The sequence below is a fragment of the Bos javanicus genome, chromosome 8 (assembly GCF_032452875.1).
Source record: "Bos javanicus breed banteng chromosome 8, ARS-OSU_banteng_1.0, whole genome shotgun sequence".
NCBI classification, from domain to species: Eukaryota; Metazoa; Chordata; class Mammalia; order Artiodactyla; family Bovidae; genus Bos; species Bos javanicus.
The window spans coordinates 103,425,548-103,452,986 of record NC_083875.1 but is presented as its reverse complement, the minus strand read 5'-3'; the positions used below and the strand labels follow the sequence as shown (position 1 = coordinate 103,452,986).

Here is a 27,439-nt window from a genome sequence, read left to right as displayed (position 1 = left end):
TCCTGCAGTGACTCTGTCTGCCTTCACCTAAGTCAGCCCAGGCAGCCAGTCCCCACCTCAGGCCACACCCTAGTCCCTGCCTCCACACCCTCGCAGGTGGTACCTGTGGGCATCAGGGGCAGCTTTTGCATCAGCTTGGCCAGGCTCTCTTCCACCTCTCTAAGTGAGCGGTCCAGGGCCTCCTCTCAACCTGGCCTTTCCTAAATGTGTATCTCCTGTTAGGTACAGAGGGCAAGTCTCCCTCAGGGCCACAGAAGGACCCGCCCTATCACCTCCTGAGCTCTTTTTCCATTGTAAAGGCCTCCGTGAGCCTACCTGCCTGCAGCTGCCACCCTGCCTGAGATCCTGACCTCACCCACCTCCACCAACCATCCCTGTGCTCCGGTAAGTTCCCCTAGAATCTCAGAGTGTGGCAGGGCAGAAAAAAGTGGAGGAACTTGCTGAAGGTCACATAGCCAGTTAGCAGCCCAGCTAGGACTCCATCCAGTAGCCAGCAGAGGATGGCAATCCAGAGAGCAGGTTGTGCAGTCAGATGAGCTTAGGCTGAGCCCCTTGCTGGCTGCCACCTGCCAGCTGTGTGACCTTGGACAAGTCGCCTTACTTGCCTGGGTTTCACATGCCTCATCTGTAAAATGGGGATAACTGCCACCTCCCAGGCTTGTGGGGAAGATGCGATGGTAAGTGGAACAAGCTTGGCAGAGCTCACGCACAGAGGCGGCGACTGATTGTCAGGGAGCAGCACTGGCACCGGATGGGAGGCAGGTGATGGCAAGAGAGGAGAAGCGTGATTGGCAGCCCCCATCCCAACCCTCCCAGCCCCAGTGACCCTGGGAAGCCTCGGAATCAGGAACGCACAGAAAGGGTCAAGAACAAAAAATAACACAGGCCTTTTATTTGCTCCAGAACTCGGCCGCTGTGTGGTCTGAGGGTGCCATGCTTTCCCGGGGCCCCCGGGGGGACCCCCCTCACTCAGGGGGGGCTGGATTTCGGTGTGAGGTCAGACTGCAGCCCCCACCCGTCTGGGCCTTATCGGTCCAGCAGGCCCAGCTGCCCGCCACGGGGCTTGGGACCACTGAATCCCCTGAAACTGGAATATGGTGCCCACCTTCTCAGCAAGGCGGCTTTTTCACAAGGCGTTGGTTAAAATATTGCACTTGTAAAGTAGGAAAACTGATGAGGCAAAGGTTTCCTATTACAGGACGACGTGCCAAGCATCCAACTACTGTTTAAATAAATAAAACTCAAGGCAGGGATCCGAGCTGTGAGCCCCAGCAGCTCCCCCGAAGAGCCCCGGAGCTCAGGCCTCGGCCCCTGCCCCGCCAGCCAGTTCTTTAAGGAACTTGGTCGTTGCGAAGTCTCTGCAGCAGGGAGCAGCAGCTCCGGATCTGTCTTAGCCCAGGCCCCTGACCTGCCCAGGCCCTCGGGCCCCCTCGTACCAGGGCAGCGGGGACCCAGTAGGGCCAGTCCCTCTACTCCTCCAGTGGCCTGGGCCTCTCTTGGTCCAGGCCTCTCATCCAAATGTCCGACTGTCTGTCCGGACGCAGCCTCCGGGGGCTTGCTTGCCCCCTCTGTCGCAGGGGGGAGGGAGGCAGGTGGGAAGGGGCCCAGCCTGCCTGGTGTGAACACTGAGCTCTACCCGCGTGGCCCCTAAAGCGGGGGACTCATCTTCTTCTGGTTAATGAGGTCCAGGTAGAGGTCCGAGCGGAGGAAGCGTGGGTACGAGTCCTTCTCCATGAGCCCAAAGATGCGCTTCTGTGCCAGGTCGAAGCAGCCCCGAGTGACACTCTGCAGGTTGTCCTTGGTATGCTCCCGTGTGTACGAGTCCAGGTTTACCTGCGGGGCGGAGGGCGATGAGGTCAGGGCTGCCTGCAAGAAGCTGCTCCTAGGGGCCGGGGGCCAGGTCAGGACCTGCCCAGCCTCTCATCTCCAAGCCCTTCTACTCCACATCGTAAGGTTCAGAGGGGAACCCCATAGGTTAGCAGAGTCAAGTCCTGGTTCGGTCACTGACTGGACGGGTGGTAGAGTTTTTAGGGCCTGAAAATATCACCTCTAGAGTCAGGCTACCTGGGTTCAAATCCCAGCATTGCCACATGTTAGGTGTGTGACCTTAAGCGAATCGCTTAAGTGCTCTGAGCCCTGGCTGTCTTAATTATAGGCTGGAATAACAGTACAGTCCTCAAAGAGCTGTGAACATTAAGCATCACCATCCATTTATTTAAAAAAGATAACGCCTGGCACACAGGAAGCACTCAGTAGACATTAGGCTCTCTGAGACTTTGTCTCCTCATTTTAAAAATGAAAATAATATTAAAACCTATATTACAGGTTGTTGTGAGGGGTAAATATGAGCGCTCATCTGTGAAGGGCTTTGCATGGGCCTGGCACCTAGCAGCCCCTGACAGTCGCCATTTGTGTTATCAGTCAGGATTCTGTTCTTCCCGGGAACCCCAGCCTGCTTCCTCTTCACCCTGAGCACTTGGCCTCTAAGAGTCACTCTGGCCTCTCCCCTTGCTGAGCCCCTCCTTGAGGCTTCCAGCCAGCCCCCTCACTGAGAGGCCGCTGGGCATGGGGACGGGGGCCTGAGGGCCCAGCCCAAAGCCCTACCTCCTTGCACGCCTGAATGGCGATGTACTCAGCAAAGATCTTCTTGGCCTTGGCCGCCATCTTGGACTGTGACTTGACCTTCTTGAAGTCCTCGCATGCCAGCCAGAATTCCAGGTTCTCCTCACTAAACTCAGTGCGGAGGAAGGCCTGGAACACCGCTAGACCGTCTGTGAGGAGAAGCCCAGACCCTGAGGTGAGAGGCCAAACCAGCCCCTTCTGCCCTCAGGCCCCCCCAGTGGACCCTGTTGGCTCATTCTGGGTGCAGATGCTGAGGGCTTAGTAAGGTCACCCGCTCCTGAGACCCAGGAACCCAGGATATGGTCCCCACCCCTACACTGCCTCTTCATGGGCCTTGGCCAGGTCCCTCCCCATCGGTGCCTCAGTTTCCTCATCTGTCAAATGGGAACCACCTCCTGGATCCTAGTGAGGATCAGAAGGGGTTCCCGTCCGCGAGATGACAGGCACATTTGGCCCCGCGTACGCCCTCAGCACATGGAAGTGTTTATTGTTATTCTGGGAATATGGGTCTGAGAACACAGGTCCCAAAGGCCTCCAACAGGCAGTGCCAGCTCTCATGGACAGAGAGGGGCTGGCAGCAGCAGGCTCCAAGGCCAGACCAAGGGCCTCATCCCTTCCCAACAGTGGGGACACAGGACTGGACCCAGGAAATAGGGAAATCTCTCTGGGGCCAGATGCACTCTGAGCCTGGGAGAGGAGGAGAGGAGGACGGGGGACAGGACACGGAGAGGGAACAGGCCGGGTGGCCCCACTTACACTTGTGGACCAGTAGCTTCTCCAAGGACTCGCCCCACTTGAGCGCTTCCTCTGAAGTGGGCCTGAGGGGGAGGCAAGGGGCACCGTGAGGGGCCAGGAGGCTCAAGGAAGTGAGCTGACCCCTGTCAGCTGTCCTTGGCCCCAGAAAGTAGCTGAGCCCCATGAGGAGCACAGGAGGGGAACCACCCCCTTTCTTTGGGCCAGCGGCATCACTTCTACCCCCACCTCTGCCCCTCCCCGGCCGTCCTTCCCGGGACAGCGGCTCCCCATCCACGCTGCTCATGCAGGGTATGAGGCTCCGTCCACAGGAGCCTCCATCACCCCTGAGCCGGATCAAGCCGACTGCATTCTCCCTTACACGCCCACCAGCCACCCTGCTCCCACGGGGCCCGGGAGTGTCTGAGGGGGCTCAGGGGTGCCGGAGAGGACCTACTTGAATGACTTCATCACTTTGTCTGTCTTGCCCGTTGGCTGGGCCCCAGGCGATTCGTTCCGCCGCCTAAAGATGCCCAGCTTGTTCTTCATGTCCTTGGCTCTGGGGACAGAAGCAGAGAGGGGGTCGGTGAGCCCGGTCCACTCGCCCGCTGCCAGTTCAGGGTCGGGAGGGTGAGGGCTGGGGCGAGAGGCACCTACTCCTTCATGGTGTGCCGCCTCTGGAGGTTCCCATTCCGAGTGAGGTACATGCCTCGGAGCATCGCTGTAGGGCCCCCCACCTTGCTGCCCGGGACGGTCTGCTGCAAGCACCCTAGGCTCCTGTTCCCAACCCGGTACCAGGCGGCAACGGTGCGGGCTGCAGCTGAGCACTCACTCACTGGAATTCCAGCCCCCGGACGACTGGACTCCCAGGCACAGGCCAGGCTGGGACTCAGACAGGAGGAGCCAGGAAATGGGAGGGACCAGGACCGGAGCAGGGAAAAAAAAATATCCCTCCTGGCCAACCCTGAGAGGGAGCCCGTGAAAGGGGCATGTGTCTGGAAGGGGCGGCCTCTGGGGCCCGCCCAGGCAGGAAGCCAAACCCGTTATTTGTGACTGGCCTCCCTGTTACCATGGCAGCGCCCTGGGAAGGAGGAGAAAACAAGTCAGCAAATAGCTGGGAGGGAAGGCGGGAGGGAAGGGAGGCTCTGCCCACCAGGGTGGCAGGACAGGCTATTTTTAGCCAAGAGCCATTTTTAGCCCTGACACTCCCCCGGGGCAGATTTCAGCCTGTGGGCAAGCTGCTGGCGAGAAAGGGGTTAAGCATCTCCTGCTCATGATTGCCCCCGGTCCCTAGACCCCTATCTGGGCACCTCCCTGTGAATAGTTTCTGCCAGCAGACCGCGCAGTCTCCGTCATCGGCTTTGGATATACCCACCCATGAATATGCAGGATGTCCCACGAAGTTTCAAGTTTTAAGCTCCAGTCACTTCAAAAGTACAAAGCCCATAAACTCTCAAAAACATCATTTGAAACAAATTAACTTTTTTACGCCTACTTAGTCTTATGACTTTTGAATAATACATTTTTTTGTTTTAGTTTTTGATCTCTGTCCTTCTGATTAAAGACGACAAATGCTGACTGAACTGAAAAATTAAATGCGTGAAATTTAAAATGCGTTATCAAAATCGTAAAGCTAAGTAAGTGTAAAAGAAATTTAAATAATGGACTTTCAAATGTGTTTTATACATTGGGCAGCATACTTCTGAAGTTATCCGAGCTTCAAAGGTTACTAAGACCAACAGGATGCCCTGTTTAATGAAGGCAAGTGGTGCAGGTGGAAGTTAAGCGCAGAAGTGCTGCAGCAAGACCGTCTCCGGTTCAGCTCCCAGCCCCAGCAGTTACCAGCTGTGTGCCCTTTATCAAGCTACCTAACCTCTCTGAATGTCAAGCTTTCTCATCTGCTGAACACAGATGATGACAGTACCTACCATCTGCTGGGATTCTTTCGAGGCAAGGAAAAAATGCACAAAAAGCTTTAGCACAGTGGCTGGGGCAAAAGCGCTCAGGCTTACCTACATGGACCCTGAGGTCCTAGGGCAGCTGATTGGAGGTGAGGACTCTGCTCTAGCAGATTCCAAGCCAATGAGATAACGCCAAGGAGTCCACGGACAGGCAGCTCTCTGGTGACGATCAAGGCCCTCTGAAAGCCTTGGTGGGTCTAGGAGTGACAGAGCCCAGCTTCTTGGGGCACCGTGCTCTGCTTCGGACCCCTGCTCCTGGCCCGCTATCGAGGTGAGGCCATAGAAGCTGGGGGGAGGGGGGTGGCGGGAGGAGAGCTTGCCTGAGGTCCAACCTGCAGGCTGCCGCCATCCACTTGGGCTCCTTGCTGGCTCAGAGACCACTGTGTTTCCCTGTGGCTGGAGGAGTCTGAGGCGCCTGCCCAGCCAAGCCTTTCGTCCCTAGATGCACAGCTAGGCAGACCCACAGCCACACGGCACAGCTGCAAAGAGCCTCGAGAGTCCCTGATTGCCACTCGGGTAACTCGAGAAAGGGTGGTAGAGGCCAGAGATGCCCCACATGGGCCCAGAGAGCAGAGCTGGGGCCCCCAGAGGAAGCTAAAGGGACACTTTCCTCCAATCAGAGCCACGGAAAGACGGAGCAAGTGGCCTCTGAAGAATGGGCTCCCATCACTAGGAGCTCAAGGCTACTTCGCAGGGGTGCTGCAGACCTCCTTCAGGGTGCTCGGCTTAGAAATAACAGGCTCTGTGGGAATTCCCTGGTGGTCTAGTGGTGAGGATTCTGTGCTTCTACTGCAGGGTGCCTGGGTTAGATCAGATCCCTGGTCAGGGACCTAAGATCCTACAAGCTGCGTCATGAGGCCAAAAAAATAAGTAAATAAATAACAGGCACTGAAGGAAAAACATAAATTAAAAAAATTTAAATATATGTTTATGCACATTTACTTTTTTAGAGCCATCACGCCAGGTTTCAGATCTCAACTCTTGGAAAAGCAACTTAACCTTGGAAAACCAACTTAACCTCTTTCTGCCTCAGTTTACTCATTTGTAAAACAGGTTAAATAAGAAAAAAGGAAAGTAAAATAAAAATTATGGTAAGAACCCAGGTCTCCCGCATTGTAGGCAGATACTTTACCATCTGCACCACCAGGGAAGTCAGAAAAATAGTACAGATAAACTTACTGGCAAAGTAGAAACAGAGTCACAGATGCAGAGAACAAACCTAAGGTTACCAAGGAGGGGTTACACATTAGGAGATTGGGTTTGACATATATACACTGCTATGTATAAAACAGATGACTAATGAGAACCTACTGTTCAGCACAGGGAACTCTACTCAATGCTCTGTGGTGACCTAAACGGGAAGAAAATCTAATAAAGAGTGGATATTTGTATAAGTGATTCACTTTGCTGTACAGCAGAAACTGACACAATATTATAAAGCAACTATACTCCAATAATTTCTCTTTTCTTTAAAGTATTGTAAAGGCAGGCGGCACAGTGGTACAGAATCTGCCTACCACTGCAAAAGACGCAGGTTTGATCCCTGAGTCAGGAAGATCCTTTGGAGTAGGAAATGGCAACCCACTCCAGTATTCGTGCCTGGAAACTTCCATGGACAGAGGATCCTGGCAGGCTGCAGTCCACGGGGTCGCAGAGTCAGACATAACTGAACACACATGCGTGCATGCAAAGGTCAAATTAGATAATATATGTAAATGCACACAGAACAGTGCCTAGCACAATAAATATGAGCTATTTATCACTGCAGATTCGAAGAGTCCTCGCCTAAGCATTTAAGAATGTGAGCCATGGGCCGTCAAGTGGCAGTGCCCCACTTGGAAAGAAGGCCAGAGTGGGCGAGGCAGGAGAGCTCCAGCACCCTGGATGCCTGCCCTCTGCTGCCCTCCACTGCCGCACTCCTGGGAGTGCCACCCTCAGCCATTCTGGTGCCGCCTGCACCAGATGGTTGGTACAAAGAGTCATCTCTGTGCATTTCACCTTCCCTAGAAAGTGCAACGGTTCTGGCTGCAGAGTGAGAGAAGCCCAATGTTGCTGCAGGAACCTGGAGAGGGCAGGGGAGCTGGGGAGAAAGAGTTTCTGGGAGTGGACCTGAGCCGAGGTCGAGGTCAGGGAAGAACGTGGCAGAAGGCACCTGGGAAGGACTCGTCCCCCGACCCTGAGGCTGGCCTGACTGGTGTGCTGCGATGGGCTCTACAGGACCTGGAAGGGAGGGGGTTCCCTCTGAGGGCCACCATGTCCCTTACCGCCTTCTCCTCTGTCCCTGCCCGCAGTCTCCACGGCCTGGGGTACAAGGAGACCGTGGAGAAAACCCCTCACTCTCTGTTAATAAATGAGCACCTCTAACAAACCTCCGAATCGAAAGTATAAATTGTGTGGAGGGGGTGGGGGCAGAAAGGCATGGGGGCGTATGGGATCCGCTCTCTGAGCCTGCAGCACCCCCTCCTGGCAATGCCCAGGACTGCCAGCATTCAAGAGCTCAGTGGAGAAAGGGGACCCTCGTGACCAGGCCAGTCAGCCCTTTCTCAGAGGGAGCAAAGAACTCGTCGCGGTCACTTGGCCACCGCTTGGCTTGGCAGGTGGACAGAGCCAGGGCAACCCGGCTGCTTGCTTTTGCTTGGTTCCCTGTGGCTTCCAGACACTAAATCTGCACCTTGCCTCACTCTGTGTGGATGGACGCTGAGGGCAGTGCTGGGTGCTCAGGACCCTGGCTGGCCTCACCCTGGGGCCATGGCTAGGTCCCAAGATCCCATTTTTCATGAGTGTCTGTCTAGGGTAGGACTGGATGCAGCCCCTTCTCCCTGCCTCTGCCCCTGGCCCACTGGGCAGGGAGAATAAGCCAGAGGACAGGGCAAGGAGAGGGGTGCAGGGACCGCTCCCCCGCCCCCATCACTAGCGTGAGGACCATAGATCTTTCCAACGTACAGGTTTTTGCTCTTTCTCTTCCGGGAGGTGTCATCATCGTCCCCTACTGTGTCAGGCCCGCTCATCTGCAGAGAAAACATAGACACGTTGCAGCCTGGGCTGTTGTCTGAGCAAAGAAAGGCTCAGGGATCTAGCAGGTCCCACCAACCAGCCCACCCCCACCTCCATGCTCCCACCCCTTGAAGAACAGTGGAGGGAGGAAGACCCCGCTACTAGGAGCAGCCTGTTCTTGGAGTGTCCTCCTTGAGCACCTAGGAATGCAGCTTGAACAGGAACAGCCAGAAACACAGCGCTCATGGCAGTAGGGCAGGACAGAGACAAAGCTTCAGTCAAGGTTCTACTGTGTGACTTAGCCAACTGCTGTCCCTCTCTGAGCCTCTAGTGCTTAATTTCAACATGGAGATCATAATGACTAACCAACTCAGGATTCTGAGGTTTTTAAAGAGACTGGGGATGGGTCAGCAGCGTGTTAAGTGATTTATTACATAGAAGAGCACCTCTCTTGCCTTGAGAGCTTCCCTGGTGGCTCAGATGGTAAAAACATCTGCTTGCAATGCAGGAGACCCAGGTTTGATCTCTGGGTGGGGAAGATCCCCTGGAGAAGGAAATAGCAACCCACTCCAGTACTCTTGCCTGGAAAATTCCATGGATGGAAGAGCCTCGTAGGCTACAGTCCATGGGGTCGCAAAGAGTGGGACACGACTGAGCGACTTCACTTTCACTTTCTCTTGCCTGTCTCTTAAAATTTTCCATGGCTCCCAAGTACCCTTGAGATAATGTCCAAACTCCAGGACATGATGTACAGAGTTTACCATCTTCAGGTCTGGGCAGAAAGCTCCGTATCACCATCAGTTACAACTCTGTCGGTTATCTCTCTGGCCTGACCCCTGCTCCAGCAACCTCTTCAAACTGCCCTCCAACCAAAAACCATTCCAACCAAAAACCTTCCCAGCCAGGCTCTGCACACGCTCTTCCTTCCATGGGAGATGTTTTGATGACTCTCTCACCTCCCATTCCTTCCAAGACCCAGCCTCAGCAAAGACCTAGACCTCAGGTAAGCTGCTTAAATGCCTCCTGACCCAGGAAGCCCTCCTTGACCCCTAGACCAAGCGTGTGCCCTCTTCACCCCTTTGAGGTCCCCGCCGTATCCAACATGGCTTCTCTCCGATCTGTCTCCTCTAATGGAGTGTGAGTTCCCAAGAGCAGGGCCCCTGTCTGCCTTCACCTCTGTCTAGGTCACCTTGATTGGGCCTGGTGTACGTTAGGAGCTCCAGAAATACTTGAATGAATGAATGAATCAAGGGAGAGGGAAAGCAGGTTGGGAAGGATGTATCTTGAAGGCTTCACACTGCTTGATTAATGGCCTGCAATTTTATTTCCTGCTGTTCCACTGAGCCCCCAGATTCTGCCCTGCCCTACCTCCACCCCCCTTCCCTTCGCCTATGCTGTGCCCCCTTCCTGGAACGCCTTCTCCTCTTCTGCCCAATCTTGACACCCTCCCAGCCTGTCACCCCTCCTCTCCTCCACACCACTGCAGACTCCCACCGTCTCTCCTGGGGCCGCCCTCTGTTGCCCTGCCTCTGTGTGTCCATCCTCCTCCTGAAGAAATCAGACCCCTACAGTGCCACCCCAGGGCAGAAGCACAGGAAATGCATCGAGATGTTGGAATAGCTGTGGCTGAGACGTCCTAAGACAAGACGGACGGCCACCAGGTGTGACTCTCAGCTCTGACTCCTCGTGAGTCACACCTTAGATCTCAATTTCATTTGTAAAAGAAAGAAAATGGGCTGAACTTTAAAATACCATGTTATCAATCCTGGGAGGAAAAGTGGGCTTAATCCAGATATAGCCGGAGCTACCAGCCTCAGTGGGGCAACGACCCAGAGATGGAAGGATGGATGGATGGATGAGTTATATATAGCTTCATTCATGGAGTTCATGCTATAGGCCAGACCTCAGAATGGACATTATTCAGACACTGTCTCATTAATCTCAGAGGAACCTCAGAGAAGTTAAGTCATCTGCCCAAGGACACCCAGCGTTTATGTGACAGCTGGAATCTAGGTCTCTCTGAATTTAAGACCTGTGTTTCTCTGCCAGAGGATGCTGGTACTCAGATGCAAGGACGGGACACATCTTGAAGGTTTTCAATGAACGACTCGGGAAATGCCGCCTCTTTCCTGAGAAAGCTGCCCCACCAAGGTTGTAAACACGTGTGTACGTGCACACACAGGCACACGCCCAGCTATGGTACGGGACTCCGGATCTACAGTTTGCAGGCTGGGTATGGGTGCTGCCTCCACTAACTTTGGAGACGTTCCCAGACTTTCTCAGTTTCAGCTTCTTTAGCTCCGGCAGAGGCATGCACCCTGCTTTTGGGAGATTCACCAGGATGAAGTCTGGGCCCCAAGGCCCGACTGGCACACAGGGCACCCTCAGGGACTGGGGGCTGCCAGCATTCACCGCCCAGTGATTTTGGTGTCACTGTCGCCCTCGCACACAGGGCACAGTTGTCTGGCCTGGCCCGGCAAGGCCTGAAGCCCCCACCCGTGGGAAAGGGCCCAGAGCACTGGGCTTCCTCCCATTTAACCTCAGCTTCCGCACTTTATCGGCCCCACACAATGGGCCTGGGGACCACTCCCGCCCCGCCCGCCACCCCCAGGCTCTGCTCTGCTGGGAACCAGGCTCTTCCTTCCACTGCTGGGAGGGGGTCATCTTCTCCAGGGTCGGCTCTCATCAATCAGCCTGAGAGAAGGGCCAGGGAGCTCAGGCCCTGGGAGTCCGCCCCCAAAGTAGCCAGCGAAACCCACACACCAAGGGGGTGCTGTATGCCAGAAAGAGACTGAGACAGAAAGTCGGGGCTGTGATTTCCAGTCTCAGCTTGGCTGCCAAGCCTCCTGTCTCCGGGAGGTGCAGTGAGTCCTGCCTGAGGCTCAGCACACAAAGGGTCTCTCCTTTCCATCTACTCCCCCGCTCTGCTCCTGGGCTCCTCCGTGCTGAAAGGTGACTGGAGATGAACCCAGAACCACTCAGCCCGCCCTTCACTCCAGACAGGTCCCTGAGGCCCGCCCAGCTCCCACCCGGCCACCTCCAGGGACTGGAGGAATAATTACCGTTTATATTGTAACTATGACTATTACAATAGTCATGGAATAAGAGTTAAATGCTAAACTGCCTGGATTTGAATCCTAGCTCAGTCACTTATTAGCTAATCGACTTCAGTCAAATTATATCCCCTCTCTGTGCCTCGGTTTTTTTTTATTTGTAAAATGAGGATAATAATTGGACCTCTCAAGGGGTGTTATGTGGATTAATGAACACCTGCGGAAGTGCTTGATAACCAGTAGCTATGGTGATATGAACTGAGACTGCCTCCTGCCATATCAATAAACAAGAAATGTCACAGCCATCAGTGATCTCTGGCCTCCAAATGTGAACGAGGGCTCCCCAAACTGCAGTCCAGCAGATGCCGCCCGCCCCCCCCATCCCCCCAACAGTGACTGCTGAGGAGCTGGGGAATGCAAGAAGTAGCCATCTGCCAACTCCTAATGAAACAGGATCGGCCCCAGACAGCTGGGGTGCACACACGAGGAATGAATTCAGTGAGCCCAGAGGTTTGCATCTTCCCATACGCAGAATGCTAAATTCCTTAACTTGATACCTGATCTTTGATGTTCAGACTGTCTGCAAACTTGTATATAGCTTGACTTCCCCTCCTGTCTCCTTGGAACAGTTTTCTCAGATACACTGAGATGCTATCTCCCAGGCTCCGAGTCATTCCCACCAAACAAAGTAACTCTCTACTTTCAGGTTGTAACTCTGTTTTTTTAGTGGTTCGAGCTGTTACTCACTGCGTGCCAGGCAATGTGCTAAAGCGCTGTGTCATACTTTCATTTAACCTTCTCAACAATTCTAAGAGCTTTTTGCTGTTATTTCCCCCCAGTTTACAAAGCTGAGGAAACTGAGGCCCAGAGCTGTGTGCTTAGTCACTTCAGTCATGTCCGACTCTTTGTGACCCCATGGACTGCAGACTTCCAGGCTCCTCTGTCCATGGGATTTTCCAGGCAAGAGTACTGAAGTGGGTTGCCATTTCTATTTGCCCGGGCTCTCTGAGCTGGCCAGTAGCAAAAAAAATTTCAGGTCTGGCTGCAGACCCCACCCATGACCGAGGGGTCTCCTATAAGCAGGGCCTCACCTGATTCCCCCTGTTGGTCCTGACCTGACTTCTGGGGCCACGTGGCCATGCCTGGCTCCTCTCTCTGACCCGGACCATCCTGGCAGACCACATGGAACTTTGCAGAAACACTGGGGCTAAACTCTACACTTATTTGTTTAGACAGAGGAACGAATCCTTTAGGCTTTTTCAGGTAGGAGGCTGGAAGTTGCTATCATGCCTTGGAGCTAGAAGGTGTCTCAGGGGCTCCCTTGTCTGAACCACAGCCTAGATGGGAAACTTAGTGCAGCAGGGTGGGCACCCTCCCCTGGCAGCCTCTGCCCAGGCTGGCTTCCTGCAGGAGGGGAGAAGGAAGCAGCGCCAGGGAGGGGCCACAGCCTCTTCTCCCCACTGTCAAGGAACGACCCATGATTCTGGGCTGAGCCAGGCCAGGCTGGGGTGAAATTCACAGATGCTCTTGCAGTGTCCCTAACTCCCAGGAAAAGGCCCAGAAAATCTGTCCTGCCGGACCCTTTTGGGAGCAGCCGGCAAGATGCAGGCCTGGCAGCAGAGGGCGCTGTGGGACAACTCAAGCCAGCACAAGAGCCAGCCAGCCTCAGGATATCCCACGGGATAACCCCAGGGGATCTTCTCTTCTCTAGGCCTCAGGCAGCCCACCCGTAAGATGATCGCGGCCGAGTGTTCCATCTCTCAGGTCTGTCTGGGTCAGATACTCCTAAACATAGCAGAGGGGAGGGGTAACCTGGGACTGTCACCTCTGTGACAGATTGCACTATGGCCCGCCTCGGTGTAGCCACACGGCAACACGATGACTGGCCGAAGGCCACAGGAGCTCTGTCTGGCCCTCCTGGGTCTCATTGTATCACAGGATGACTACCGTGGGCACAGAGCTGTCAATATACTGCAGCCGTCTTGAATCCCTGGGACAACTCCCTGAAGACTTAGCCACTCCTGTTTTATAAGAGAAAATCGAAGCTCAGGAAAAAAAAAAAAAAGCTCAGAAACTTGGCCAAGGTCTCAAGACCAGGAGGGAGGAGGCAGAGCTGGGACTGAACCCAGTCTGTCTGACTCCACAGCCCGAAGACCTCACCCCTCTCCTCTTCACCTCTTGCCTGGCTCTGCATGGAAACTGTGGTTGGTTGGCATCCGTGGACCCTCCCTGAAAAGCCATGCCCAAACTGGGAAAACGGAAGTCACAGGAAAACCTGCCGCCTCCCCCAGCGGCCAGTCCCCAGCCCGCTGCCCCTCGCCTGCTAGAGGTGTGCAGGGTTTAGGACAGGCTCAGAGAGGACTGGACAGGGTGAGGCCACTGTCCAGCTCCATCGTCATGTGGCCTGGGACAAACCCTTCTCCCTAGGCTTCAGACTCCCCACTGTAAGATGAGTACAACTGGTCCCAGCTTACGGCAGTGCTGTGAAGGCTACAAAGGGGGTGTGGGGGGCGGGAGATGCCCGGTGAATGCTGGGAGGACTGCTACTGCTCTTGCTGTCCTCCTTTTTCTCATCACAACCATTGTCGTCAGCATGATCCCCTTTATGGAGGACCAGGCAGGAGCTGAGTGCCAGGTACTCTTCTGAATGCTTAACCCAAGTCAGGCTCTTTAATCTTCCCAGTAACCCTATGATAGAGGTACTATTTACTCATAATACCCATTTTACTGATGAGGAAACAGGCTCAGAGAAGGGCAGGGATTTGCCCAAGTCCCACCGCCAGTGAGGGATGGAGGGGGACCAGGGTTTCTGTCCAGCCTAGACTGCACTTCCGTTTGACAAGGGTTAGCTTCTTACTGAAGCCGGCTGTCTGGAAGGAGAAGAATATGAACAATGCTGAAGGACTCGAGGCCTGGCAAGCAGAAGCCAAGTGGTAGGGTGGCAGCCTCTGAGGTCCCTGCCAGCTAGTCACTCAAGCCCAAGAAAGGAGACAACAGGCCAACAGAGGGTGGGGGATGGGAGGATGCCAGTGGGAACCTTCAGCTCCCAAAGGAGGAAGCTGGGACGGGAGAGAGAGCTGTCCTAGGCATGCTGGACTACCAGGCGGAAATAATTTCCCCCAAATTGGAGCTGAGATCAACTGGTTTGGGGAACTAGAAATGTATGTGAGAATGTGTGTGAATGTATCTGTATAGAAATATCTGTACTGGAACAAGAGCAGATGGGACAGAACTTGGAAGGGTCTGGTGGGGACAGTGAGATTGGGAGGCCCAAGGTGGGTGTGGGTCCTTGGACCTCAACCGTCATCCAGAGGAGAGTGTCCAGGCCTGGCCTGAGTCGGCCTGAAGCCTCACTTCAGTAGGACAGAGGTCTGGACTCCTCTCTATAGAAACTGACTCCAAAAAAATGGCCTTAGATGGTGATACTCAAACTATGGGAAATGTCCCAATCCCTGACAGACTGGTTGAAAACGCAGGGTCTGGGCACTGCCCCCCTGGAAATTCTGATTCCAGCTTCTAGGGAGGGGAATTAGAAATCTATATATTAATGACCTCTTCCCCTGATGATTTCAGAGCACATCAAAAGTGCTTACAGATGAGGAAATAGATCCAGTCCCCTCGCCTTTGGAATTTAGTTCTAATTCCTGGACACGAAGTTTCAGGCCCTTTCCTGGAGGGCCCCAACCCACCCTTCCAGCATAGGCACTTTTCAGCAGAAGGTGTTATCCCTCGGGCCCAGCGGCCTTATTGCTAGTGGCTGAGAAGCTACAGAGGTTTCTGAGGCCATGTCTCAATTTGGTGGGGAAGTGTGCTGGAATCCATTAGTCATGTCTGCCACAGGTTTAGAGGCAGGAATGGCAGCATGCATGCCCCGCATCAGCCATCCATGCACTGTAGAAATCTCTTGTTCTAGCTAAATTAACTTCTGCAGAGTCTAGTCTAGGTCATGTTCTTTCACAGTATGCCTACCTCATCCTCTCTGTTTATTCTAAACCTGCTCAACTTTCAAAGCCAAGCTGAGGAGCATCTTTTGCTAGAAGCCTTCCCTGGTGGCCCTGTGCCCTGGGGTCTCTCCTCCCTGAACCTGCATGACCACCACCGCCCCCCAGCCTCACAACAGTTGTCATAACAACTCCTTGCACCACACTGACTGTTAGCACCTCCACAGCATTTGCCTGGCGCCTAGACTAATGACATCAGGCACCAAGTTCTTTAGAAGGTGAAGTGAAAGTGTTAGTAGCTCAACCGTGTCTGACTCTTCGTGACTCCATGAACTGTATCCTCTGTCCACAGAATTCTCTAGGCGAGAATACTGGAGTGGGCTGCCATTCCCTTCTCCAGGGGATCTTCCCAACCCAGGGATGGAACCCAGGTCTCCTGCATTGCGAGCAGATTCTTTTCACTGTCTGAGCCACCAAGGAATCCGCAGGCTCTTTGGGCTCACCCTCAATTGCCATGGGTTGTAAGTACTATTAATCTCTGCTTTTCAGAGAAGACACTAAGGCTCAGGAGGGCTGAGTGGCTCACCCAAGACCACATAGTAAGTGAGGGACAGAGACCAGATTCAAACTGGCTAGTGGGCCTCAAGGGCTTCCCAGGTGGCTCAATGGTAAAGAATCCACCTGCCAAAGCAAGGGATGCAGGCTCGATCCTTGAGTCAGGAAGATTCCCTGGAGGAAGAAATGGCAACACACTCCAGTATTCTTACCTGAAAAATGCCATGGACAGAGGAGCCTGGCGGGCTACAGTCCATGGGGTCACAGAGTTGGACTTGACTGAGCCAGTGAGCATGAACACAGATGGGCTTCAAAGCCATGATGCAGTCTTTCCACTGTTAGGCCACCCCACTGGCCCACAGAGAGAACACATTCCTCACAGGCTGAGATCAGCCTCATGCATCTCTGTGGCCCCTGCTGTGGCATGGAGCACAGGGCCTGGCACACAGCAGGAAATCAATAAACACTTATTCATCTATTTATAAATATTTGCAAGAGACAAAGAGCATGGTGGTTAAGAGCTCCAGCCCTGGAGCCTCATTCTAATTCTGGTTCAGACATTTATAAACTGTGCAACCCAACGCGAGTGACATGACCTCCCGGTACCTCAGTTTCCCCATCCGTAGCAGGCAACAACAGTGTCTACCTCCTAGGGTGGCTGTGAGAGTTAATGAGTTCATATAAATTGCTTAGAATAATACCAGCATGGAGGAAACATGTGTTGTCACGCTTGTGGGCTGACAGGTTTCTAGTCTGGCTAGGCTTGGACCAAGTGTAAGTTATAACTATTTCTCCAGCTAGCATGTTGGATCTTATAGATCCACATATACCTGCTCTATTTTTGGTGTATTCCCCTGGTACAATGGAGCTGTAAGAATATCTGGAGTCAGATAGTCTTGCATTTAAATCCAAGTTCTGCCTTCTTGGTCCCTCTGGGCCTCAGTTTTATCATCTGTTAAATGGGTAGAAGGCTTATTGGAAGGTTGAGACAAAAGCAGAGGTGGGACAAAGCCAAGATTCATTCCCTGCAGCTCTTGGACCCATCCAGCCCTGTCATGTACCCTGTTCCCCTCTACCATTGGGCTCCTTACCTTCCTGTGTCCTGTGAAGAAGAGGGAAAGGTGGTGCATTGAGCCTCCATTGCGGCCCAGTTCCTTCTTGAGGGTGCGGGGGGAAGGCATGGCCCAGGTGGATGCGGTGCCCTCGCCATCCGAGCAGTGCAGGGTGGTGTCGGAGGAGAAGCAGGGCCCACGGTTCTCCTGCAGCAGGCTGCCCTCGCTGTGCGTCCGGCGCCGCAGCGAGTTCTGCACGCGCAGCGAGAGGCCGCCCTCGGCACCCGGGCCCGTCTCGATCATGCTGCTGCGCTTGGCCTCCCCACGTTCTCCGTAGTTGTCATCACTTGTGTCCTCGTCCTCGTCCTCCTCCCCCTCCTCGGCCTCCTCTGCATCCTCCTCGTCGCCCGAGCTGCCCCCCTCTGCCCCTGCCTTCTGGCTGTAGGTGCTATCCAGCCGGACCTCGGGGATCACGAAGTTTGGCTTGGAGGCCACGGGCAGGTTCCCTGTGGCTGCTGGTGGGTCCCCAGAGCTCGTGGTCTCCTCAGCAAGGGGCTCAGATGCCAGGGGGCCCTGGCCGGGGGGCAGATCTTGACGGGGCAGAAGGTCCTGGGCAGGGGCTTCCTGGAGGGCAGGGAGGTCTTTACTGATCAGAGGGCCTTGGCCGGGAGAGGATTCTCGCCCAGCAGAAAGGTCCTGGCATGGAGAGAAGACTGCGGCTGCAGGGTGTTCCTGGCCTGGTGGGGAGTCCTTGCTGGGCGAGCGTTCCTGGCGCACAGGAGGTTCTTTGCAAGAAGATGAGTCTTTGCTGGGTGTTGATTCTGGGTCAGCAGAAGGTTTCTGGCCAGAAGAGGAGTCCTCTTTGGGTGGAAGCTCTTGTCCGGGAAGAGGCTCCTGGCCAGGAGAGGGGTCCTTGCTGGGTGAGGGGTCCTTGGCACCCGGCCCCTTCCCTTTCTCCCCGGGCATTTCCTTCTCATCTGCCTCTGATCCCTCAAACATCTGTGAAATAAAGAGAAAACGAGAAAGGCTTACAAGAGGAGGCTACCACGCACGAGTCAGTGTCACAGAGACTGAAAATGAGGCAGTGATCCACAGCCCACAGCCTGTACCCCACGGTGTGAAAGCCGAAGCGCCCCGTGGAGACCCGATAGCCCCTTTGGCTTAGCTGAATATGGGCTTTCCACCCTCACTGCTTGCTGGAAACTTGCGCTCCATCAAAACATGGTTGGTCATTTAAGGGAGACAAGGGAGAGGTTAGTTACCATTATACGGCTTCTCTCATATGCCAGGAGCCATGGCAGATTAAACCCCCTTATGTAATGTTCCCCGGGGGCTTTCTTGGTGGTTCAGAAGGTTAAAAAAAAAAAATCCATCTGCCATGTAGGAGACCCAGATTTGAGCCCTGGGTCAGGAAGATCCCTTGGAGAAAGGAATGGCAACCCACTCCAGTATCCTTGTCTGGAGAATCCCATGGACAGAGGAGCATGGTGGGCTACAGTCCCTGGGGTCACAAAGAGTCAGACACAACTGAGTCACTAACGCTAACATGTAATGTTCCCAATGGCCCTCGAAGGGGAGTGTCACGGTCCTTCTGCGAGTAAGTCGCTCTGTGAATAAATGAGGAGCAGACAGCCTTGGCCTTCATGGACCAGAGTCAAAACAAGCCCCAAGCCAGAGCAGCTACCAAGTGAGAGAATCCCAGACCCAGCCAAAGGATACCTTCCACCTGAACCAAAGCCTTTCAAAAGCCTTAGTGAGTCATTTGAAGAACTTGCTTTGAATGTTCAGCTTTTTTTGAAACTAGTAAACTGGAAAAAAAACCAGAACTTCAAAATACTGTGCATACCAGTACTCGACAAATGTCATAGACATGTGGAACCTCACTGAGAGGGATCACCCACCCCGTGCTTTTTAAACTATGACTGGAGGAACCTCAGGAGTCGCACGTACAAACAAAAGAGGAAGCATTCCTGCCTTACACACCACCCTCAGAATCCTTGGAGTTTTCGCTGGGTTCCTGCAGATTTCATTTGCAAAGAAGAAAATACTGCCCTTACTCCGAGTCTGAAAAGCAGCTATCTCACAGGAAGACTGGGGCTCAGAGAAAGTCAGGGGTGCCCCACGGGAAAGTGGGTCAGGCTCGGGCTAGGCTGGGCTCCCCCCATCACAGTCGAGGACCTGGAGTGCTGGACCGGGAACTGCTCAGAGCCCAGTTCATGAAGAGGCCACAAGGACACAGAACTAATGAAAGAGGAAGATGCCACACATTTATGAGAACTGTACAGATAAGCGCACGCACACACACCCACACCCACACACACACGGTGCAGAATTTCAGGGTAAATGCCTCAGAACATAGGTTAAGAGCTCTTACTGTAAAGACCACTAATGTTCATTTGATGGATGAAGAAGCTGGGTCCAAAGAGCAAGTACTTACCCACTATGGCACAGCTGCCAGAGACTGAAAGGCCATGCCTGCAGCTGGGAACTCTTTTAAGCCCTGGGCCGGCCAGGCCTCACATCTGGGAATAAGGGGCCCAGCTGCAGCCCAGGGCAGCTGCTGCACCCACGTGTCAGGGGTCAGAGTGGCATCTGGGAGCACCAGAGTGGATGTGAAAGGCCAGTGGGGTAAAAACCACTGCCTGGGAGGATGAAAGTGAAAGCCCCTCCCACCTCCACCTCCTGGGTTGTGGGAGGGAGAAAGTTGCTGAGCCAGGAGGGGGAGCCTCAGAGGACTGCAGGATGATCTGGCCAGAGTTTGGTTCCCAGGTACAGGCAAAGACAGGGGCCCACTTACCCCGAGGACTGCCTGCCCTGCAAATCCTGCCCGCAGCTCCACGGTGAAGACTTACCCACCCAGGAAATCCTCAGACCACACAGCCTCAGACGTGGGAACTTTGGCGAGCCCATATCCCCACTGCACAGATGGGGAGACTGAGGCCCAGAAAGGAGAAGGGGCCAACCTAGAATCACACAGTGGGGCCAGGAAGAGCCAGTCCCTAAACCCTCTGGACCTCTGGCTTGCCACCTATGAAATGGAATAACCAAGGTACCCAAGCGACACACGAGGAGAGTACACTATAAGAGTCCCAAGCTCTGAAATGGGATGGTGGTGGTGGTGTGGTGGTTGTGGTGATGAAAACATTGTTCATGAAACTTAAACAGTGCCACATCTTTCTCATGGACCCCTAGAAGCAAACTGTCAGGCTCCCAGAATCGAAGTTGGCTGTTGTGATTCCAGGCACCCCCAATCCGGGAATCTCATCTGGGAACCTTAGTTTGTTCCCAGGGGGGTCAGAGAGACTCTCCACTGAACTAACAGAAAGACAGAGCGCCCAACCTGGACAGTGACCTAGGGACTTGCCCAAAGGCACCCGTAAACGCAGGGCTAAGCTGGGGTTAGAGCCTGACTCCTGGCTCTCTCTTCCCAAGCCCCCTTTGGATCTCAGTTCCCAGGGCAGCCCAGCTCCTGCCTGCCCCCTCCCACCAGCGAGCATTCTCCATCAGAAAAAGCAAACTGTGGGCAACGCCAGCTCCCTGGTGTCCCACATTCTCTCACCTCCCCCTCTGCCAGACCCCTCCATCTGGAAGCACGGACAGTCGGAAGCAGCAATTGGTGCCCTCGGGAACTGGCACTGGGCCCTGAGAGAGGAGCAGGCCACGCTTTCCCTTTCTGGGGGTGGAGTGGGGCCAGGGCCTGCACCAGTAGTGACTGCAGCCGAGCAGCCTGCCCCTCGAAAAAGTGCAGCACCAGACCCAAAACCAGAAATGCAAGTCAGCCGGCCTCTGCCAGTGGTGCTCAGCGAGGCCAAAGCAAACAAAGCCGGGAGGGGAAGTGCCCTGTCCCCAGGGGGCCCCCGCCCCGAACGCTGAGAAACCACTCAGGACCCAGGGCTCTCACAGCACCCGCGGTTCCTGCTCAGACGGCCCCAGTCAGACTTCGGTTTTGCTTCCAGCGGTGTCATTTCCTAGCTGTGCGGAGAATATGGCCAAGCCTCCCCGAATTCTCTGAGCCCTGATTCCTTACCTGGAGCAGAGCCGTGATATCACACCAAACTCACAGGACTAAGTTCACGCTCTTCACGGGGCCTGGCCCACAAGAAGCATTTGATAGAGCGGGAGCTATTCTTAGTCTAGGCTTATCTTTGTCATTGTTGTTGAGTCGCTCAGTCGTGTCTGACTCTTTGTGCCCCCATGCACTATAGCCCGCCAGGCTCCTCGGTCCATGGGATTCTCCAGGAAAGAATACTGGAGTGGGCTGTCATTCCCTTAGAGATCAGGAAACTGAGGTCCCAGAGGCTAAGGGAATCACCTAAGAAATGGGAGGCTGATTCAGTACTAGAACTCCTGTCTCCCAGTTAAACGTCTCTCCCACTTCCCTGGATCTTTACACACAAGGGCAGGGGAGCCCCAGGGGTCTAGACGGAGGTGGGGCAGGCTGTGAGCAATGGCCCTTCACCCAGGCCCATCCCCCACAGGGCAGACATTGGCAAAGAAGAACCAGCTCAGAACAGACCAGGTTCTGTTTTGTGTGAGCGCCTGAGTAGGCTTGGTCAGATCTGTGTTCCTAGGAAAGCTGGAGTATGGGGTATCTGAGGGGGTAGGGAGCCTCTGGAACAGAAAACCTCAGAAGCCTTAGAGGAGAGGGTAGCAAGTGAAGAGAATTAGGACGGCAGAGGAGAGAAAGGTGAGAGCCACGTTACAGAATGGACGCCAGGCATGAGCTGGTCCTGGGAGCAAGGAAACGACACAAGCAGAGCCGAGCTGCGTGAGAGTGCTCTGGACGGGGTGACAGGACGCGGGGGTGGCGGGAGGCCTGGGGAGCACGCATCCACGCAGTCATTCATTCTCCGGGCACTGAGTTAGGTCCTGGGGTGGGGGTGGGGACAGCAGAGGCCAAGTCAGACACAGTCGCTGCCCTCCCCTGAGCAGAAAAGCAGAGGCTGGACAACTGGTCTCAAGGAATGCGGTGAGTGCTCTGAAGGGGACACCCCGTTAGGCAGCTGTTACAACAGGTTGGGGTACCAGCCAAGGCGGCCCAGAGACCAGCTGACTCGCCCAGGGCCCTGGGTCCGAGCCTGCCGAGAAGCTGCCCTTGTGCTACAGAGAGCGTGTATCTCTCCCATCCATCATTTCTTTGGCTCGGCTGGACCAGGGTTAATTCTGTGCATGTCTCGCCTGCTAGAAGCACACAGGAAATGAACCAGGCCTTCTAAATGGAGCTGCTGTTTAGGATATAATCAAATCCTCTCCCCATTCCAATCCAGGGCTCGGAACAGGCTGGGGAAGGGTGGCAGGTGTGACACCCAGAGGCCTGGCTCACACCACCTACGTCCCCCGGGCCCTGTGGTGGCTGGAAGTGACTTGCCCAATGTCACATAGCTACTAAATGTGGAGCCAGGTTGGCTGACCCCAAAGTCAACCTGCAGCTCTAATATGACTCATCACCTCCACCACAGATGCTGGGCTCGCATCTGCCCTTGAAAACCACTTCCTGCATTGGGCAGGGCAGGGCTCGGCTGGGGTGGTGGAGGCCGGGGTTTGGGGTGGGGGGCGGTGTGCCAGGGTTTGCCTCTATCTCAGGGTGGCCCTTCTGCAGGATTTTCAGAAAGAGCCTGGACAGAAGGCCGGAAGACCCCGGCTGGAACCCCCACCCCATCATTTGCTAGCTGTGAGATCCCAGGCGATCACTGTTGGGGACCAAGTCTGAGAAAGGACAGGAAATAGCTCTGTGAAAGGGAAAGCAGCTGGACAAAGGGAGAGGCCACGAGATTCCCACCCGGCCATTTGAGCTCCAGGCTCACCTTTTGAGATGGGGGTGCTCCTCTGAGTTTGGCAAGCTGGCTCAATGCTGGCTTCCGGGAACCCCCGCTCAGCCTCAGTCCAGCTCCTCAGGCTTGGCTTCTTGACCCCCGGAGGCTGGAACCACCGCCCTGCCTCTGCCACTAGCTCAGGGGCCTCCAAGCCGTTTCCCTCCCCGGCCCTCACTGTGATGGGTTCGGCAAAGTCCAGGAGGAGGGAGGTAGCAGGTACCTTAAAATGGGGAGAGCTCCAGAGACAGATCCCCCCTTCACACTTACTGGCTGGGTGACCTCGAGGCTAACTTTTCTGGCCCGTTTCCTCAGAGGTAACAGCATGCCGAGGAGGAATGACTGAGCAGACATCCACCCAGAGCTCAGCCCTGGGCTGGTACACGAAGCACTCCGTCAGCGGCAGCCAGGACCACCGCAGCATGGCCTGGTTCTGACATTTCCTCCTCTGGATCTCCTCCAACTGAGCCGACGACCCCCTCCTCCGCTCCAGCAGGGGCCTCTCGGCCTGTGTCCTGCTCATCACACCCTGCTCCGGCCCCCTCCCCCATGCACCCCTCCATTCCCTAGGCAACAACCATCGGACGACACCTGGTACCCGCTGCCAGCCCAGACCTGTCCTCTCTCAGAATGTTCTAGGCTCTGTGGACATCAGAACAAGAAAGACATGATCCTTGTTCTGGTGGAGCTCACACGCTGGAGAGGAAGCACTGGCGTGAACCAGGTCATCACCCACAGAAACAATCTGAAGAACACTATGATCCATAACGTGAAGGAAAACTGCAGAAAACAGAGGGGCGTGTGGCAGAGGCCACCCCGTGAAAGGGCCCTGAGGCAGAGATCCGCTCAGGGGGCAGGGGTGGGCTCACAGAGGAGCAAACAGCACAAAGGCCCCAGAGCCTGGAAGGCAAGCACCCGCGAGGGCAGAGAGGACACCTGGGTGGTTGGAGCCCAGGCACAAGAGGGGGACCTCCTTCCGAATGGCCCATCAGTGTCTCCAACTCGACACGCCCCATTCTGAACTCATGACCTTCCCCCGAGTCCATTCCTCCTCGCGGAGTCTCTGAGTCAATCACACCCCCACCAGGTGCCCGAACCAGAGGCCTGGGTATCATTCTCTCTTCTCCACTACCCCCATGGCCAATCAACAAATCATCCTGATTATCTCTCGTAAAATCTTAAGAATCTTTCCACTGGGGGAGGTTATGTGTGTGCAGGGACAGGAAGCATTGGGAATGCTCTGTACTTTCCTCTCAATTCCTAAAACCACTCTGAAAAATAAAGTTGATTAAAAAAAAAAAAGAAGAAGAAGCCACTCTCTCTACTTCCACTGACCACCACTTGCCTCAATACCACATCATCTGGCCCTGGGATTGACACTGACCTCCCAGCAGTGGTCCACACCCCTCTGCTCACTCTCTGCATCCTGCCAAAGGAGTCTTCTAAATGCGAATCTGACCCTGTCACTCCTTGGCTTAAAAACCCTGGTTCCCCAGGTCCCTCCAGACAAAGCCCAAATTCTGTAGCCCTAGAAGAGTCTGGGCTTTGTGGGCTTTGTCTCTCCCTCTAGGCTTACCTCTCCCCACTCCCCATCTTAAGTATTGATGATAAATGAATGAATGGGCAACCCAAGAAACTTCACAAACCATCTAAACTGTTATTACTCAAAGTAATAACTCATGAGCCAGCAGCAGCAGTACCTGGGAGCTATTACAAAATACAGAATCTCAGGCCTTAACGAGATTAGAATCCACATTTAAAGATCCCAAGTGATTCATTTGCATATTAAAGTCTGCAAAGTACAGATCCAGCCTATCAGTTCTCAATAAAGAGACATAATTTAGAAGCATCTGGGGTGCATTTTAAGAAGATCTGTAACTGGGTCCAATCCCAGACCTGCTGGATAGCAGACCCCGACAGGAGGGCCGGGGCATCTTGCCTTTTTTCGACTTTCAACTTCCCCCCCAAGAATTCTGGGGAGTTGCCTCCATTAACAGACAAGGTGACTGAGGCTTAGGGAAGGGAGGCAATACGCCCTCAGAACACACAACACAGAACACACAACAGAATCAGGACTGGAATCCAGATCAGAACCCGGTATGGTACCAATTCAAATACACGGTGTTCCCTCTGTAAGGAAGCCCATAAAGAAGCAGCAGCCCCTGGCCCACAGTGGGTAGCCATCAAGCCCACTGGAGTCAGCTAGCCCGTTCACGCTCCCTATGAACAGAGGACCAAATGCAGGAGGAGAGAGGGGAAGGAGGAATTTGACCACACACTGAAAATTCTCTGTCCCTGAAGAATCACACCACAACCCATGGAACCGTCAGGGGCTCAGGAAGGCAGGCAGTACACAGTAGCGGGGAACATACTCATTGTACTGAAAGCAATACTGAGGCACGGAGGGGAAGTAGCTCACCCCCTTCAGAACCTCTCCAGACAAAGCCAACACACAGGGAAGAGGAAGCCCTGAGGACTGAGAAGAGAGGGGACCCCTTTTAGAAACCGTCCCTCCTCTTGGTGCTGCCACCTGGCTGAGTCAGAAGAACATGCCCTCAGGCCTGCCTTGTGGAGCAAGAGATGCAGAGATGCTCGCTCCCCTCTGGATGCCCAGTTTCTCACTGGGCAGTCTTCCCTCCAACCCTGTAGCCCCAAAGACCCCTTCTACACCCCAGCCCTCTTCTCAACTGAAAGCCATGCGTGTGGACAGCAGAAGTTCCCCAGCGTCTTCCTGACCCGGTGGTAACTGATGCCTCCGCCAGAAGGTGAGTGCGGCCCTGTGGGCCTCTTTGGCCCCACTCTGGGTCTCTCTGCTCAGAAACCGGTTCTCCTGTGGGCTCCACCACCACTCCCTTACCCCGGGGCACCTTCCTTCTCTCCCCGATCCGGGTGTGTGCTCCTGCGCTTTCTCATTTCCTTATTATCCTGCCCTCCTCAAGTCCACTTCCTGCCCATCCCATGCAGCCCAGTTAAAGGCTCCCTGGGATGCCCTAGCTAGAGGGCTCTTTGCTCTCCTGCCAAGTCCCGGCCTGCGCTGCTTGTGTGGCCCTGGGCAGGCTCTGCTTTGGCTCATCAGGACTGTGTCCCAGGCTCACCCACCTCACCCCCACCCCTAGAGTTACTCAGCAAATACCTATCCAGTGCCAGCCACGTGCCAGGGCCTGTGCAGGGCACTGGAGCCCAACGGTGGCAAGACACGTGTCTCTCCCTGAAGGCACTGGGGTCTACAGGGGAGAGCACCAGGTAAAGGGCCCATGTCAATCTCCCATCCACCTCCCATCATCTCAGGGGGTTATGGACGCATAAAGGCAGCAGGAAAGACTGGGGTGGCTCTTGGAGGAGGTGGGGAAGAGGATAGGAGAGGGCATCCATGCCAAAGCCAGAGATGACATGGAATATTTGAGGAAGCACAGGTGGATCTGTGGAGCAGAAGCATGGTTATGTTCAAGAATTTGGACTTTATTCTGAAAGCAATGTTTACTCGGTGTTGTAAAGATAGGGAAGGTAGAGCTAGAGATGGTGAAAACAGAAAGCAATGGAAAAAGAAGAGTGGAGACGGGAAGAGCGAGACCATTCAGTGAGCCTCTACTAGACCGCCGGCGCTGTGACAGCGGCTATACACACGCCTCACGTCCAGCCACATTATGAGGTCAGTATCACTGGCCCCATTTTGCAAATAAGGGATCCGGGACTCAGATAACTTGTAAAACTTATGCAGGTTCAAAAACTGAGTAAGAAAAGGAGTCAGAATGCTCTGCTGGCTCTAAGCTGCTCTTCCTGCGGCCCCCGACCTCCTTTCCTGCCCCCTTATACTCCCTCTTCCTCTCTCCCTTCCTCTCTGTCTTCAGAAGACCTTACCAAGCTCCCAACCTGGGCCCGGCCAGGCAGTGCTGAGCAATTCCAGATGCCTGATCCCTGTTCCTACCCCCAAGTTAGTGGAGATTGAGGGGTGGGTGTCTGACTCACCCGGTGGGCAGAGGGCTGGTACAGAATCCCCAGACCACCTCCCTCCCAGGGACCCCTTGATGTGTGGGAAGAGTCAGAAGCATGTGGTTTCTCTGTGATGTTCTACACTAGGTTGAGCAAACGAGAAAGCTCTGCCAAGCCAGAGGGACCCCAGAGAAGGACACAAATGGAACTGTGGTCAGGAGGCAAGGATCTGGACTCAGGCAGGGCGGATTGAATCCCGCTTCTTAATCGTGTGGCTGAGTCAGTGGTACCTCCCTCGCAGGGATGCTAGTGGGCAGGAGGCAGGACCTGGGGCATAGCCCTGCTCGGCCCATGGCCAAGACCATCCTCTTGCGGCTCAATTTTCCCTCACGGCAAGCACTGGAAACCAACCCCCAAATCTCAGGCTTAACTCTAAGCAACAGCTTGGAGAATTGGGGAGCACTTTCAGAGCCAGGGGTGGAGGAGAAAAGCCTACTGCTGATGAAGAACAGGGGTCTGGAGACAGGCAAATCCAGGTTCCTATCCCGGCCCAGCCACCTCCTAGCTCAGCGCCCTGGGGTAGGCTGCTTAACCTCTTCAAGGCTCAATTTTCTCATCTGTGAAATGGACAGAGGTAGCAAGTACCTACACACGGTACTGTTGGGAGTCCACCCAGACAGAAGGGCCTGGCATATGGTAGGTGCTCAATACACATTGAGCTAAGTCACTTAAGTCGCATCCAACTCTTTGAGACCCTATGGACTGTAGTCTACCAGACTCCTCTGTCCA

The 27,439-nt window shown here is 54.5% G+C and overlaps 1 protein-coding gene across 14 annotated transcripts in view; it reads right to left on the bottom strand.

The window, feature by feature from the left end:
* Nucleotides 1-863: 863 nt before the first annotated feature.
* Nucleotides 864-27,439, bottom strand: part of RGS3 (regulator of G protein signaling 3) — a 155,004-nt gene continuing 128,428 nt past the window's right edge. For 8 of the 14 annotated variants that reach the window (XM_061426561.1, XM_061426563.1, XM_061426562.1 and 5 more), the window contains 6 exons: nt 16,950-17,909; nt 8,259-8,323; nt 3,812-3,913; nt 3,379-3,440; nt 2,605-2,771; nt 864-1,833 (listed from right to left, as the gene is read on the bottom strand). In XM_061426561.1, the coding sequence (XP_061282545.1) occupies nt 1,648-1,833; nt 2,605-2,771; nt 3,379-3,440; nt 3,812-3,913; nt 8,259-8,323; nt 16,950-17,909 (1,542 nt within the window). In that variant the 3' untranslated portion in view covers nt 864-1,647. Of the gene's footprint in view, nt 1,834-2,604; nt 2,772-3,378; nt 3,441-3,811; nt 3,914-4,011; nt 4,377-8,258; nt 8,324-16,949; nt 17,910-19,347; nt 20,347-22,990; nt 23,075-27,439 lie in introns of those variants that run through there. The other 6 variants (XM_061426569.1, XM_061426573.1, XM_061426566.1 and 3 more) reach the window with 6 other exon arrangements.